The sequence below is a fragment of the Chelonia mydas genome, chromosome 8, assembly GCF_015237465.2.
Source record: "Chelonia mydas isolate rCheMyd1 chromosome 8, rCheMyd1.pri.v2, whole genome shotgun sequence".
Taxonomy (NCBI): Eukaryota; Metazoa; Chordata; order Testudines; family Cheloniidae; genus Chelonia; species Chelonia mydas.
Window position 1 is genome coordinate 44,937,501 of NC_057854.1, and position 14,699 is coordinate 44,952,199.

Sequence of the window (14,699 nt, forward strand, 5' to 3'; positions counted from 1 at the left end):
ATATTAATATTACACATTCTAAAAGATTTATTTATAAAAGGTCACTCGTGACAAAACTGTAATTATATTTGAAATGAAGCTGAAGCTTCATTAGATATTTGAAAATATATGCAATATACGTTGATGAAAAAAAGAAAAAGTGACAGCTAAATATAGCAAGATGCTTTGCCAGCTAGAAAATTGAAATCTTGGACTGGCAAGGGAAATCATCCCTAGGAGAACAGGCTGAGATAGCAAAGCAATAAGTGAAAAAATAACCCTACTAACTTTTAATGTCACAATACATGTCTGTGCATTGTTTACAAGAGCCCAGCACAAAACGATGGTTGCAGCTTTCTTGTCTATACTTCGTATTGCTGATATTTCTTCTTGCATTCAGAATGATAAGTTACTTTGTCTCAATTCCCACTGATAAAAATGGAATTTGTAAACGAATGCAGAAGTTTTCTTTGGTGAGTTTCCAGCTGTCCTGGTAGGGGAAAAAAGCCCTCAGGCTGAATGAAATCCCCATGGAGAGAATAATACAAAAAGTCTGGACTGCAATTTGATACCAGTTGAATTTCAGAGTCAGCTCCCAGATAGTTAATACTGGTAACAAACTACTGCAACTCCAAAAAATAAAATAAAAAAATAAAGCCCAAAAGTATTCCCTTCTATATGATGCTTGTTATTTATATGAAGATTTTGAATGAGTATACTACAAACAAAAGAACTATAAATAACTCCATTACAATTACTTTTTGCAATATGTATAAGTAGGGATTTTTAAGCAACCTTGATGCTGTGTGATTTTTATAAATATATATAGTATTACCTTTCTAAGGGCTCTTTCAAAGCTCAATAAAACCCTTCCGAGGAGCTGCTATCATGCAGTATTAACTTCACAGTCCCAACATGGGTTTTCATATAGTTTATGCAGTGAGAATTCTCTGTGTCATTTCCCCTACCATCCCATCTAAGCTACTGTATTTTAACTTAAAAAAATTTCTTTATCCACCTTCTTTGGTTTTATTTCACAACAAATGATTATTTTTGGAGCAAAATTATTTTTTTATTAACAGATTACAGTGTGACAAGAATGATTTCACTCTTGTAATTTTAGAGTCCTGATCACTAAAGTAGTAACACATTTAAAAGCAAAGTTATTAACAGAAAAATCAGAAGAGACATGAAAAGACAAAGGAGTGAAACTGAATTCATACAAATGTTAATCTTTTATTCTCACTTCTCACATGAGAGGTGTTTTAGGCATGGCAATTCTGCAGAGCTTTATGGTTTATATTGTAAGTGGTAGGAACAATTTCAGGTTTTAGAATATTTGGTTTACATTAAGACAAATTACTTAGTTATAATTCCAAAGGAAAGAGATTGCCGTGCGCAAGCTATTTCCTTTTTCTTTTTATAGTCAATTTTCAGCTTTCAGAGCTTGCAGACCAGAATCACAAATCAAGAAAAAATTTTATCTATTCAATGAGAACCATTTAATTAAGCTAATAATGTTAAATTAAAAAAGCCTGAGACAACTCCTGTAATTAGGAAAAGATGATGGATGGCATATGGAAATGGTGTGTTTCTCTTCTCTATCATTTGAATTAATCTTTACGTTAAATGACCTTTCTGTATTTAGGAAGTGTTTACTCCCACCTCTCCTCCTCAAAGTTACATTTTTAGCCTGTACGGCTGAAGGTGGTGGTAGGGATGACCCCTGGCATGAGTTTTGGAAAAAGGGAGGGAGATTGCAGTACACAAAGCAATAGATAGGAAAAGAAAGAATGTATTGTTAAGGAGCAAGGAAATATCTACTTCAGCACAGCAAAAGAGTTTCATTCTGTGAATTGAGTAACCGTACTCTTCTTGATCTTAACCAGTCAGGAAAAAGTATGTTTCTTTCCTTCTGTTGCCAACACTTGATTTGAAACTTATTGTGAAAGACTATTTGGGGGGGATGAGTTTATAAAGTACAGTTTTAAAATACTCATACACACGCACAATATACAGATTCTTCAAGAACAAGGATAAAACATTAAGGTTTATGATGACTGAGAAATATGAATTGTGTTCAGTGGGAAATTTACAGTGTGGACATAGTTTAATTCAACCCCACACTGTACTCAAATCTGTTGCATGCAGTGGATAGTCTGATTTGAGAAAAAAAAGTTGGATTTTAACAGAAAAAGTACAACAGAAATGGCAAATTAAAGTATGTACAACCATTTCACCACCAACAGGTCAATATTGCTGTATGACAGATCAGTTATTTTGTTCTCTAAGAGCAAACACCTTATCTGTTACATCAAACAAAACTAAATGGAGGGAGGGTAGGGAAAGAAATATTTTCAAGCTTTCTGATTAGAACACTGCTCCCTTAATTTTCAAAAGGGAGACCCACACAGGAGTTGAAGGCAGCCATTTCTTGACCTTACAGAAGTGAAATATAAATCCAAACAAAGGCATCCAAAGGCAAAAACCAAAACGTTTCTTACAATGGAAAAGAGTCACAGATATTGTTCAATCTTTTGTCAGTATGTTCCCCCTCCCGTATTGTGTAGGACTAATGTGTCCATATTTTTGGAAGACTAAAAGATACGACCTTCTCTCCCTTCTCAGCGCACATACATACACTTTTCTCCAGACCACCCAAGTATCATTACTCGGTGGGAACTATTATAAGCAACAACAACAAAAAAAGTCAAATACCAGCATTTTCAAACGTCTCTATATTTTAAATGGTAAAAGGTGATGAGAATGGGGTGGGGAATCAAATCTATTAATCAGAATGCAGAATAAATAAAAGACACCAACCTCCTAGAGGATCTAATTTCTAGTCTTTAAAAAAAAAATTAGATGAAGTCTTCCCTTTTGGGAATACCACCTTTTCCTTCTCCAAGAACATAGCCTTCACCATGACTTGCAAAGAGTTTTACTTACTAGAACTGTGCTGCATAGAAAATTCCAAGTTAAAATAACATTAAGGCTTTAACCTGCAAGAGACAGGAAATACCACAGTTAAGGTTGGAAAACTTCTTAATTCACTCCAATGTGCCTTAGTATTGCATTTTGTGCTACATGGTATAAACTATATAAAACCACACACTTGGATAAAGAGTAGTAGTAGTTGCAATATGCATAAAATGAGTTACAAATACATTTCTGTCTTAACTCTGAATTTGCCAGCTACTGACAGTTATCAGACCTATTAATGATGTTTTAATATATGTGCACAGAAACCTACTTTCTGTTTCTGAATTTTCTTTTCCTTACTCACGATTAGTAATTCAAAATATTTCTATGCTTCCATAATACCTTTAAAATCTATATTTACCTAATAAATCATATAGTTTACTTGTGCCCTTTGGTATATTGTACAAAGAAATTTTTAGCCACATTTTAGAAGTACTATTATCAGTTCAGCGCAAGATCTTTGTAATACCACGGGTGTCTCTTTAATAACGTATACTTATTAATTGACAATAATAGCCTAATCATATGGAGTACTAAATGAACTGCTTAATATAAAGAGCAAAATACACTTGCATCAACTGTACATTTATAACCCTCAGTCCATTTTAGTTGATGAAGTCTCCCTTTGTATGGTCAATAATCACTGACTACAATACACAAATCAACTTAACTGCCACCCTCCCATAACACCTTCCTCCCCACTCAGGCACCCCAATACCTGCTCATAGACACTAGTCCATATTCTAGGCTAATGTGGCCTACACGTTCTTGTTTTTGATCCTCTTGTGTTACTGATTCCCAGAGAGTATTTTTACTGCACAATTGTTTTGGCATTCCAAGAAAGCACAATATCAAATCAAACACACCTAATTTTTCCCGCCGTGTAAAGATTTTGAGCACCCAGTCTACATACTAAAGCAGCTGAAACTTTCAATGACCAAAGAAACACTGCTCTTAAAACTGATATGTCACTTATTTTTCATGAAAGCAATTGATTAGTCCACATTATGATCTTGTCCTTTAAGTTTCCTTTTAAAATGGTCAAGCTGTAGGAGGGCAAAAGTACTCAATTCTAATTTCACTTGGAACTCGTTTTTTTTAACTATTGTGTTTTACCACAATAAATGTACATTGACTTAGAATGGGAAAAGGCTTAAGACATAATATGTCATATCTGACTTGGCTATTTATGTATTGTAATTTTTAGTTTTAAAAAAATAGACCTAACTCCAACTTGCTAAATTTAAATCAGACTGGTGATTCATAAATTTCAAACTGATCTATTATCTATAGATGTGTCAGTTTGCTTTATAGAAATCTAGTAACTAGCACCAGAACACTACAGCAGATTTATATCAAATTTATTATATAATGTAACATAATTTATAATTATTTATATAGTATATTTTAAAATTGTAAAATATTTGCTTTTGCCTTTGATAAATTCAGGCCTTTTTACGGCCAATTTTCAGATAAATACAACATATGTTTTAGAAACATCTAAATATACTAGAAGTGAACAGCAATGATTTAAGGAAAAGTATTTTAAAACAGAGTACTTTAATTTGTATAAAAGTTGATATAGCTTTCTCTTTAAAAATCTTTTAGTAGAAACCAATGTTTGAGGTTTAAATGTCTTTTCAAATTACGGCAACATCAATAATTTACTGAAAGGCATTTCAAATGTAGGTGAAATTTCACTAAGTGTATTTTGGTGCTTTACATGTATAACATTTCAGCAAAGCAACACCTTTTGTAGGAAAGGTGTTTGTTTGCACATTTCTGATTTGTAGCATAACCTACATTTAATTGAAAGACCTATATTTTAAGCCCAGGACTGCTCTTTTATTTTGGTTTTCACATATAGAAAGTACACATTTTGAAAGGAATAGGAATTAAAATTATATGCTAAACAATGTATTAGTGAAATATGCTCCTTTTGATTGTTCCAAAGCAAAAGCCTCACATAAATTTTTACACACACACACACACACACACACACACACACACTCTCTCTCTCTGTCTCTCCTTCCAGAATATTCTTTATTGGGACATTCTACATATGGTTGCTTCCATCTATACAGAATTATTTGGTTTTGTTTTCAGTATTTAAGTTTATGGTACTTATCTGTTCCTCGAAAATATTTACTGTATAAACATATCCTTTATCTTGAACTTCAGTATTTCTGTGTTTCCAAGAAGAGTAAAAACATCTGGTTAAATTACTACACGCTGTGCAAGTACAGTATCTGGGAAAACGCTTGTATGAACTGGATTTAAAATAAACCATGGTTTAAGTCATTGTTCTTTTTAACAATTTTAATGTGACCATTCTGTTGAAATCCTATCCCATATGCATGTCAGCACAATTATAACTAATGTAAAATGCATATTTTCTGAATAAAGTCAAACGTCGTACTTGTTCCACAGCTCCCTAATGTTTTAAAGTTTAATTCTGTTATTTATGTTCCCCGCAACAAAGTCCCCAAATCTGGAATGGTACAGACTGATTCTTATCAGCCGGTGAGGAAAGGACCCCCTGATGGATCCAAGGGACTGGCTGGACGGAGTTGTCATGTGTCTGCCTGTCTACACTTGCTGTGCAGAACATCCTCTCACCTGTACAGCAGGCACAGACAGGCAGTCACATGACAACCCAGCCTGAATGACAACCAGCCAATGAGAGAGCAGCTCTGACAGACTATAGCATCTTCACCAAGAGCTACAGCAAAGAGTCACTTTTGGATTTAAGTCTGCTGGTTCAATAATTAACTCATGTGTACTTTTTATTATTAACTTGGTCAGCATATTGAAATCCACCCAGAGTAAAATGAACGGTGCCTATCAAATACAATAAAACCCACTGCTGAAATTTTTACTATGCTTTCAATAGTACTCTTTTCCTAGTTGTTCTGATTAACTCACTAACCATGAATTTTATTTGTACCCTGCTTTGTGGCACCATTGCAAATGGGAAGACGAAATACATTTGATAACAGCACATGAATGACTCGAATTTTATTAGATCATGCAAAATTAATTGTATACATGCTGATCATACAAAAAAGAGGAAGTTATTCTTTGGCTAGTAAATGCTATTAAAAAGGACACCATAAGATTTCTGAATATTTTTCCCCTCTTTAGTATGTGGGATTTTATTTCCTTCCGGAACAATGAAAAATCTACTTCCTCACTCATTTTCTGTCCTCCATCACAAGATGCACATTATTTTATGACTGTAGCTCAATTGTAAGTTAAATTAATAATACACATTTACTCACTAATGTTGACAGCATTTTTGTCTTTAAAAAAAATGAAGCATTTGATTTGGAAACCAAAAAAAATATATATATATATAGATTTTGTAATAAAGGGAAGAAATAAGTCAAATTTCAGTGGTCTCAGCCAAGGGTCCAACTCTGCATTCCTTGTATCCCAAAGGCTGCCAGTGAAGTTGATGGAAGTTTTGGGTTTCCAGAGAATACAGGATTTGACAGTGTCATATTAAACATGGGACATTTTTTACAAAGTGCATCCTTTTGTCTGCAGTAAAGAACATTAGGTGCACAAAGGAGAATGGCTCTCCTCAGCCCCTCTCCCGAGTCACACTGCAGCAGAACCTTGTTAATTCTCACTGCCCTATCCACAAACCTTAGAATTTGAACACAAAACCCCACATTCTTTCCCCCTTGTTGGCAAAGTAATAAGAGCGGAGAGCTAACTCATATTACTAAGACTTCACTATTTTTACAAAATATACTGCAGACTATCCAAGTTATAACTTATTGTACTAATTAAAACTAGTCAAATAAATGACTGCATTAACCTTGCACTCATTTGTTCAATAAGACCCCAAACCTACACAAACTATTACACATGCTTAACTTTAAACAGGCGAATAGTCCCCTTAAAAATCAATGGGATTACTCATCTGAGTAACTTTAAGCATTTAAATCAGTGTTTGCAGGGCCTAATTCACAATGGACCTTCCAGTCATTCAAACAAGCAAGGTTCTTCTGCTTTCTACAAACTTTTCTTAGTATTTGAAGACTGATCAAACTCATATTTTTGTTTTCACCAGGAGTACAAAAAGACCTTATTCCTCTGATTCTCATTTAACGATCATTAAGATTAAAAATGCTGTACATGTATTTGAACAGCAACAAAACAATATCAATAAAGACCCATAGAAATAAACTGCTTTATGCTTACCCATGCAAGTGGGACAACAAATTTTGAAATCCACTCTTACGGAAATGCATTATTTGCCAAAGTAAGTTACTTCAAAATAAATTCTACCATGGATTCTTTAGTACAAGGCCCACAGCCAACAAATAAAGCTTCTTCAAATAGCAGGAGAGAACAATACCTGCTTACATTTTTCGGATGCCTTTCATCCCAAAACAAGTCCCAGACTATCCAAAGCATGGATAGTATTGTTCCTTATGGGCACATGCCTACATTAGAGGAGCTGCACAGCTACATTGTCCCAGCAGGCACTGTACCTCAGGAAGGCACAATATAATTCAGAGCTCCCTGACATACAGGGAGAGCACAGCTGCTGCTACACTCCTTAATGGGGTGCAATGTACACTGATTCCATGGCCAGCCAGCTCTGCTGCTTAGTGTGGCAATAGGGGGACCATGGGTCCTTCTCCCCACCCCCTCTGGAGAGGTTAACACTGCCATAGACTAGATTTACACGGTCACTGTGCTCACGCATCTGCAAGGACTGCAGTAGTGACTGGCATCTGCTTAGGAAGCACAAGGGGAAGTGACGTCCTTATGTGCTTTCACTGTGCTCATCTGTGAAGAGCCTATTCAAAATTCAAATCCCTAAATTCAGAAATCATTTCATACACTGCTGAAGGCCACCAGTCTTAGGGTGAAATACAACAGTACACAGCAACCATAATGAATAGTTTAGGACAGCAAGTGACAAATAACATATCCATTTGAAACTAAAGAGAAAGTTTAGGGAAGCAAAACATAATTTGTCCAGGAAACCAGAGCTAACATCTCCTGCTCTTGTGAAGCAGGCTGCTAGTCTTTTAAGTACCACAATGGTCACGTCCTCGATTTTAACTGTTCTCATGAAACATCAAACAAGCAGAGAGCTAAGTACTCTTCACAAGTTCTCAGGCTCTAGCTCAGTAAGCAGTCTAGATTAATGCAGTACAGCAGCAGACACTTCCAAAAGTGTTTTCAGGAACTCTGAAGCCTCCCACTGAACACAGATAGAAGACTCAAGAATTCCCAACCATCTTTAAGGCACTTCTAAGTACCTGAGACAGCACTTAGTGAGACTGGTTAATTTAACCGCACTACCTTTCAATAATATGCCAAGGCCTTCCGTATAATAAGAATAAAGAGAAGGCTGACATACAATACAAGGCTATAGAGTTCCACAGAGAAGTTTTGGCGTCGTCATTAACCAAACAAGTGATTTGTTACCACAAGTCAAAGACAACAGAATTTCCCCATGATATAATGCAGAATGTTGGTCTGAAGGATTTTCAGTAACTTCTACATTATGATTAGAGTATTAACCACCACTCTTATTTTCTTCAAAGAAATTTTTAAAATGCCATACAACACGCCTGTTTTCAAATTTGCACATTCACAAAAACACCCATAAGTTTGATTTCTTGAATGCTGTTTTTATGATCTCATAATAAAGTAACCCAAACAACATCCCTGCAGTATTTTGAAGACAAAACTGCCTTCTCATAAGTTTCCACTGTAGTCCTCAATTCCTTCCTTCTGATTTATTAACAATGATCCTCTTTTCAAGCACGTAGGTAACAACTGCTGACATTAATGAGAATTATATGTTTACACTGAAGATACTTTCCTACAAGTCTTAATCAAAGTCAAGGAAATTCCAGGTTAGCCTTGCTCATCCTCATCTGTCATACATGGGTCTTCTAGGGATCTCACAATAGTGTATGACCTCTGTTGTGCGCATGCTATAATATCTAAGCAGAGGACGACAAGTTATAGACAGAGTGGAAATTTTAGCATTTAAAATGCCTGCTTTTGCCAGTTTAAGTTAGATCCGTAATTTTTTTATTGACATTTTTGAAAAATCCTAATCATAGGTTACCGGTCTTGTTACCAGTAACTCATAGAAAAGAATATATATCAAAATATAAAAATAGGATTTTAACAGTGCCCTCCTAAAAGCATGTCCCTTTGTTATGTCCATGCTTGTTTTAAAGAAAGGTTTCAATTCCCCTGAAGAATGCTCTTTCAAGAGAATGGTAGGCCAAGGATGGGCTAACAGCAATGGGTACAGGCAGTGAGATAATGTTCTTTTATTAAGATTTAGACCACAAAGTAACCCAGACCTTTATTTCTTAACAGAAAGAATAAAAAAATATATTCAGTCATTGTCAAGGTAGAATAAAATCAGTGAAGGCAAAAAATTTCCTGCTTCTCTCATCTGTCATTATGATTAGTTCATAAGAACAAACTGCAGAAAACAGTAAATCTGTCTTCAAGTCCACCCCTCAGTTATAATTAACAAGCAATAACCTTCCTAAATATTAACCTAGGCCATCTGAACCTGCTATGAGAAATATCTCTACTTACCTTATAAAAAACAACTTTACTGTGTTTTAAATAGCTAATATAGTCACAAGATTTGCTCCATAATCAAGTCTGAAATGTATTGAATTCTCCTCCTATAAAGTATTGGGAAACTGAAAATATGAATGCTCTATGTGACTTACAAAACAAGGTAGGTGAGGCAATATCTTTTATTGGACCAACTTCTGTAGATGGACAGGACAAGCTTTCAAGCTTTATAAAGCTCTTCCTCAGCTCGAAAGCTGGACCCTTCCACAAACATAAGCTGGTCCAATAAGAGATACTACCCCACTTACCTCATCTCTCTCGCACCCTCGGACCAAGATGGCTACAACCTGCAAACATACATTACTTAAGACATTTAAAAATACATTAAATTAGGTATTACATTTTCAGTCCAGTCTCATCAGCTTCAATAAAAATGAATCACAGCCTTCAAAGCCAACTTAAGGGGTCTAATAACTTCTGAATATATACTTTCCTACATGGCTACAGTCTTAATTCATATTCTGTATATTTTCCCCTTGCATGAAGAACTGACTTAGTCAATTAACAGTAGATTTTCTTAGCAGAATCCATCCCAAAATCATAGAATATCAGGGTTGGAAGGGACCTCAGGAAGTCATCTACTCCAACCCCCTGCTCAAAGCAGGACCAATCCCCAATTTTTGGCCCAGATCCCTAAATGGCCCCCTCGAGGATTGAACTCACAACCCTGGGTTTAGCAGGTCAATGCTCAAATCACTGAGCTATCCCTCCCCACTCCCTCAGTGGTTTGAGCATTGGCCTGCTAAACCCAGGGTTGTGAGTTCAATCCTGAAGGGGGCCATTTAGGGATCTGAGGCAAAAATTGGGGATTAAAAATAAGGACCAGCTCCTGCAAACACTACTACTAAAGTCACTACTTGTGGTAGCAAGCACTATACACAGTGGTTGCAGAGGCCAGGCCTTGACACAATATGTTACATGTAAAGAATCTGCATTGTAAGATTTCTACCCAGTGTGTCTAGAAGCAAGGATGCTGAAGTATAATATTAATAAAGTAAAAACAAAAAATTAAAGGAGGCAACAACAGTGACAACAACGAGCAAGACAAACGTTGGAAACTGACTTTTTAGAGCTTGCTAGAAAAACATTTTCCCCCTGCCAAAGATGAAATTTTCTTCAGAAAAACCCAAAATCTTTCCAACTGAAAATTGCTGAAATTTGAAAACATTCTGGGTTTTGGCTGAAAAGTTCCAGTTTCAGATGAAAATACAAACATATGAAGAAAGCACACACTGAAAATTTGTGTGTAACTGAAGACCTGGTTTTCACTTGAAAATAAAGTCGATGGAAAATTTTCAGTCAACCCTACTAATTTTAAATTGAAGACATTCAAGCACAGAACAAAGAGTCCCATAGTTAACCTTTTATTTAAGAAAAATTAAGAACAGGACTACTGTAGAGTAGTGGGGGTGAGGGGTTTCAAAATGTAAGCCTGGATATTTAGGTAGTTTTACATCCTCAAGCATGGAAGCAAAAACGTTTTTCTAACATCTTTATGTCACTGCTGAGACCATTAGAAATCCAACAATCACATCTAAGCAGGCTGGATCGCAACAAGTCAATATCCAAAGCTATCTAACAGGTTCAAACGAGGACACAGTCTGAATATCATATTATAGGAATGTCCTTCTTTAGCTCTTGCTTGTTAACTACAAATTCATTCATATTAACAATTGTATTCCTTACCAAGGTACCTTTATATCTGATCATCAGTACCGCAAGCTGAAAAATCTAGTTAACACTACTAGAAATGTTTCTACTTCATTTTAGACATTTCACAACTTTAGGCAAAAGCCTAGCTGCATTACAAAATAGATCTAATTTTAATTGCTTATGGGAATAACAATCATAAGAAAAAGCAAAGAAAACCAAGGTTACTCCAACCTGGAAGCTGACAACCAACTAGATGGCAGGACATCATATGCACAGATGTGACCAGGCTGGGTTTGATGGAAGAACAAGCCACAGACAAGTAATACCGCACTGTTCCCAGTGTCTACAAAGAAGCTCCAGGATGAAATGATGATGATGGGGAAAACAACTTGACACTTTATGACTAACTTACATATTAACTGTAATGAAATCCAAATGAAACAGCTAATAGCAACCAGAAAAGTCTAGTATATTCTCTTATCTTGACTCTTTTAAAAGAAGTAAGCGTTAAAGATCTAGAGTAAATAATCAGTGTTCCCAAAAAGTTTGTAGAGAAATTTCAGTCGGATCTTAAAGCAGAAGAAATACTGAGAACTGCAAGAGCGGGGAATCACACTAAGAAAGTGCTAAATTAGATTACAAGAGAGAATAAATGCAAATTCAGTATAAACAAAGTTAAAATCTTAACATTAGGAGCTGTGAATGAATACTAGAGTGACTAATGTCTGCAAAGGAACTGTGTCTTTACCTCATCATCTTTATACCAGGACAAGCTTTCTGCAGTCAGAACAAACCAGTACTCCTTGGACCCCCCTTTCATGATGCCGATATTGTTGATGGTAAGCCAGCCTTTCCGGATCACCTGTACAGGATTGTAAGTCAACAGACATGTATTAATTGCCAGTCACTCATTCACGAAGCACAATTCGGTTTCTAAATTCATTCTTTTGACTAAAATACTGCTTTACCAATAAAAGGTGCGCTTTTCAGTCATTGACAAATTTGAAATATAATTTCCACAGGTTCTGATGACCACAAGAAAAAAGCAATATAGAAGAGAATGAATTTTGTGGGGGAGGGGGCTTGGAGGGAAAAGAGACGCCTAAGGACTATCCTCATGTATATATACTATAAAGTATACGGTTGAATAACAGATGTGTGATCTCGATACTATTTGCTTGCAGTGTAGAAACACATTGTGAAAACCCATACAAAAACAAAAGGTATAAAAAGAATGGTTGCTTTCACTGCTCTGATACTGCAATTTTTTTAGATCTGGGAGGTCAATTGTGGAGTAGGAATCTTGAGCTAGGACCAGACCATACTTCCTCTCTGGAGCAGTCAGTGGCTTCTGGAAACCTTACCCTTCAGAGAAAAAAGCAGTAACAGAAAAGTAGAGAGTTCAAGGCAAGGGAATAGAGGCGAGGAACAAGAGAAACAGAGGAGGAAAGAAAGGAGCAAAGAGCAGAAAGGAAAGAAAAAAGGAGGTTGGGATGCAGAGAAAGAAGAAAAATGAGACTGACTGGAGAGAACAGAAGGGAAACAAAAGGAAAGAATAGAGAGAGAAGGGAGTATAGAAACCAACGCTAAGGTTAAGAGGAAAATCATGCAGGAAAAATGGAGAGCAAGAGAAAATTGGGGAGGGATAACAGGACTCAAGTGGCAAAATGGAAGGAAGAGGACAGGTCAGCAGAGACATTTAAAGAAAGTATGAGTACAAAGGTCCACTGAGCTTTCTGATAAAACTATGACTAGTTCAGTAAAAGTTTCAGAGTAGCACCCGTGTTAGTCTGCTTCCGCAAAAAGAAAAGGAGGACTTGTGGCACCTTAGAGACTAACAAATTTATTTGAGCATAAGCTTTCACGAGCTACAGCTCACTTCATCGGATGCATTCAGTGGAAAATACAGTGGGGAGATTTATATACACACAGAACATGAAACAGTGGGTGTTACCATACACACTGTAACAAGAGTGATCAGGTAAGGTGAGCTATTACCAGCAGGAGAGCAGGGGGCGGGGAAACTTTTGTAGTGATAATCAAGGTGGGCCATTTCCAGCAGTTGACAAGAACATCTGAGGAACAGTTGGGGGGGGGGGGGAGATAAACATGGGGAAATAGTTTTACTTTGTGTAATGACCCATCCACTCCCAGTCTTTATTCAAGCCTAAGTTAATTGTATGCAGTTTGCAAATTAATTCCAATTAAGTCTCTCATTGGAGTCTGTTTTTGAAGTTTTTTTGTTGAAGAACTGCCACTTTTAGGTCTGTAATCGAGTGACCAAAGAGATTGGAGTGTTCTCCGACTGGTTTTTGAATGTTATAATTCTTGACGTCTGATTTGTGTCCATTTATACTTTTACGTAGAGACTGTCCAGTTTGACCAATGTACATGGCAGAGGGGCATTGCTGGCACATGATGGCATATATCACATTGGTAGATGTGCAGGTGAACGAGCCTCTGATAGTGTGGCTGATGTGATCAGGCCCTATGATGGTGTCCCCTGAATAGATATGTGGACACAGTTGGCAACGGGCGAGTCTGAATTGAAAAGGAAAAGGGTTCACTGCATTACATACACCATACAATGAAGTCTTCCAAATCTTCTGCGAACTCATGTCAATTTCCACTATTTCTTCCCAAGATCTCGTTTACTTGCTTATGAAAGATTGGGAGTGTGGTTGAAAATGCTCTGGGAGAAATTTTTCAAAAAGTGCTTGTACTTCTAGTGACTACTACAGAAGCATGGAGTTATGCAATCAAATGGAGGTCGCCGCTTACTTTTATGGATATGCACTTGGGCTGTGGCAAACTTCTCAGAGACTTCCAATCTCAGCCTGCTCCAACATCAGCAGCAGACAAGAGACAAACAATTTGAAGTCTGCTTCATGGTCAATAATCAAAGTCTGAAACTTCCAAGTATATTTCCCTCAATGTGCACATATAATAAGCTCTGTTAATGCCAATAGCTTTGATATGTATGCAGTGAAAATATCTTGTACTCATTAATAACAAAGCCAACTGAAAAGGGGATGAGGTGCCCCACCACCCATTATTGCTGACAAAATGTGGAAAAATGTCTGCAACTATAAATTTAGCACCTTTTGTTGCAGCTCTCCCCAAAGGCTGAGACTGCAGAAAAGCTTATGCTATCAGTCCCTGATCAATGCTGATGTTGCTTTGCAAAGCAAATGGGCAAACATGGCTTCTGAACGTTTTTAGAGGTGCATTTTCAAACATCTCAGTTCTTAAAATATCTTTAACCCATTCACTCCAAATTCAGCCACAGCTAGAAAACGTGCCAGAAAAGTGGAACATTGGTGGCACAAAGTTAATTTACATCTTTCAGTTCCATGAAGGGAAGCTGAAATTTTGCACCCACCATAGCCTCAAACAAACAAAGGAGGACTAAAAATGCAGTAAAACCATTGCAAGTTCTACATGGA

The 14,699-nt window shown here is 36.5% G+C and overlaps 1 protein-coding gene across 11 annotated transcripts in view; it reads right to left on the reverse strand.

Moving 5' to 3' along the window:
• Window positions 1-14,699, reverse strand: part of DNM3 (dynamin 3) — a 311,515-nt gene that overhangs the window by 163,881 nt on the left and 132,935 nt on the right. For all 11 annotated transcript variants that reach the window (XR_006292780.1, XM_043553169.1, XM_043553167.1 and 8 more), the window contains one exon: window positions 12,002-12,115. Coding sequence is in view for 10 of the 11 variants with exons in the window: in XM_043553169.1 (XP_043409104.1) it covers window positions 12,002-12,115 (114 nt within the window). In the remaining variant the exon portion in view is untranslated. The remainder of the gene's footprint in view (window positions 1-12,001; window positions 12,116-14,699) is intronic.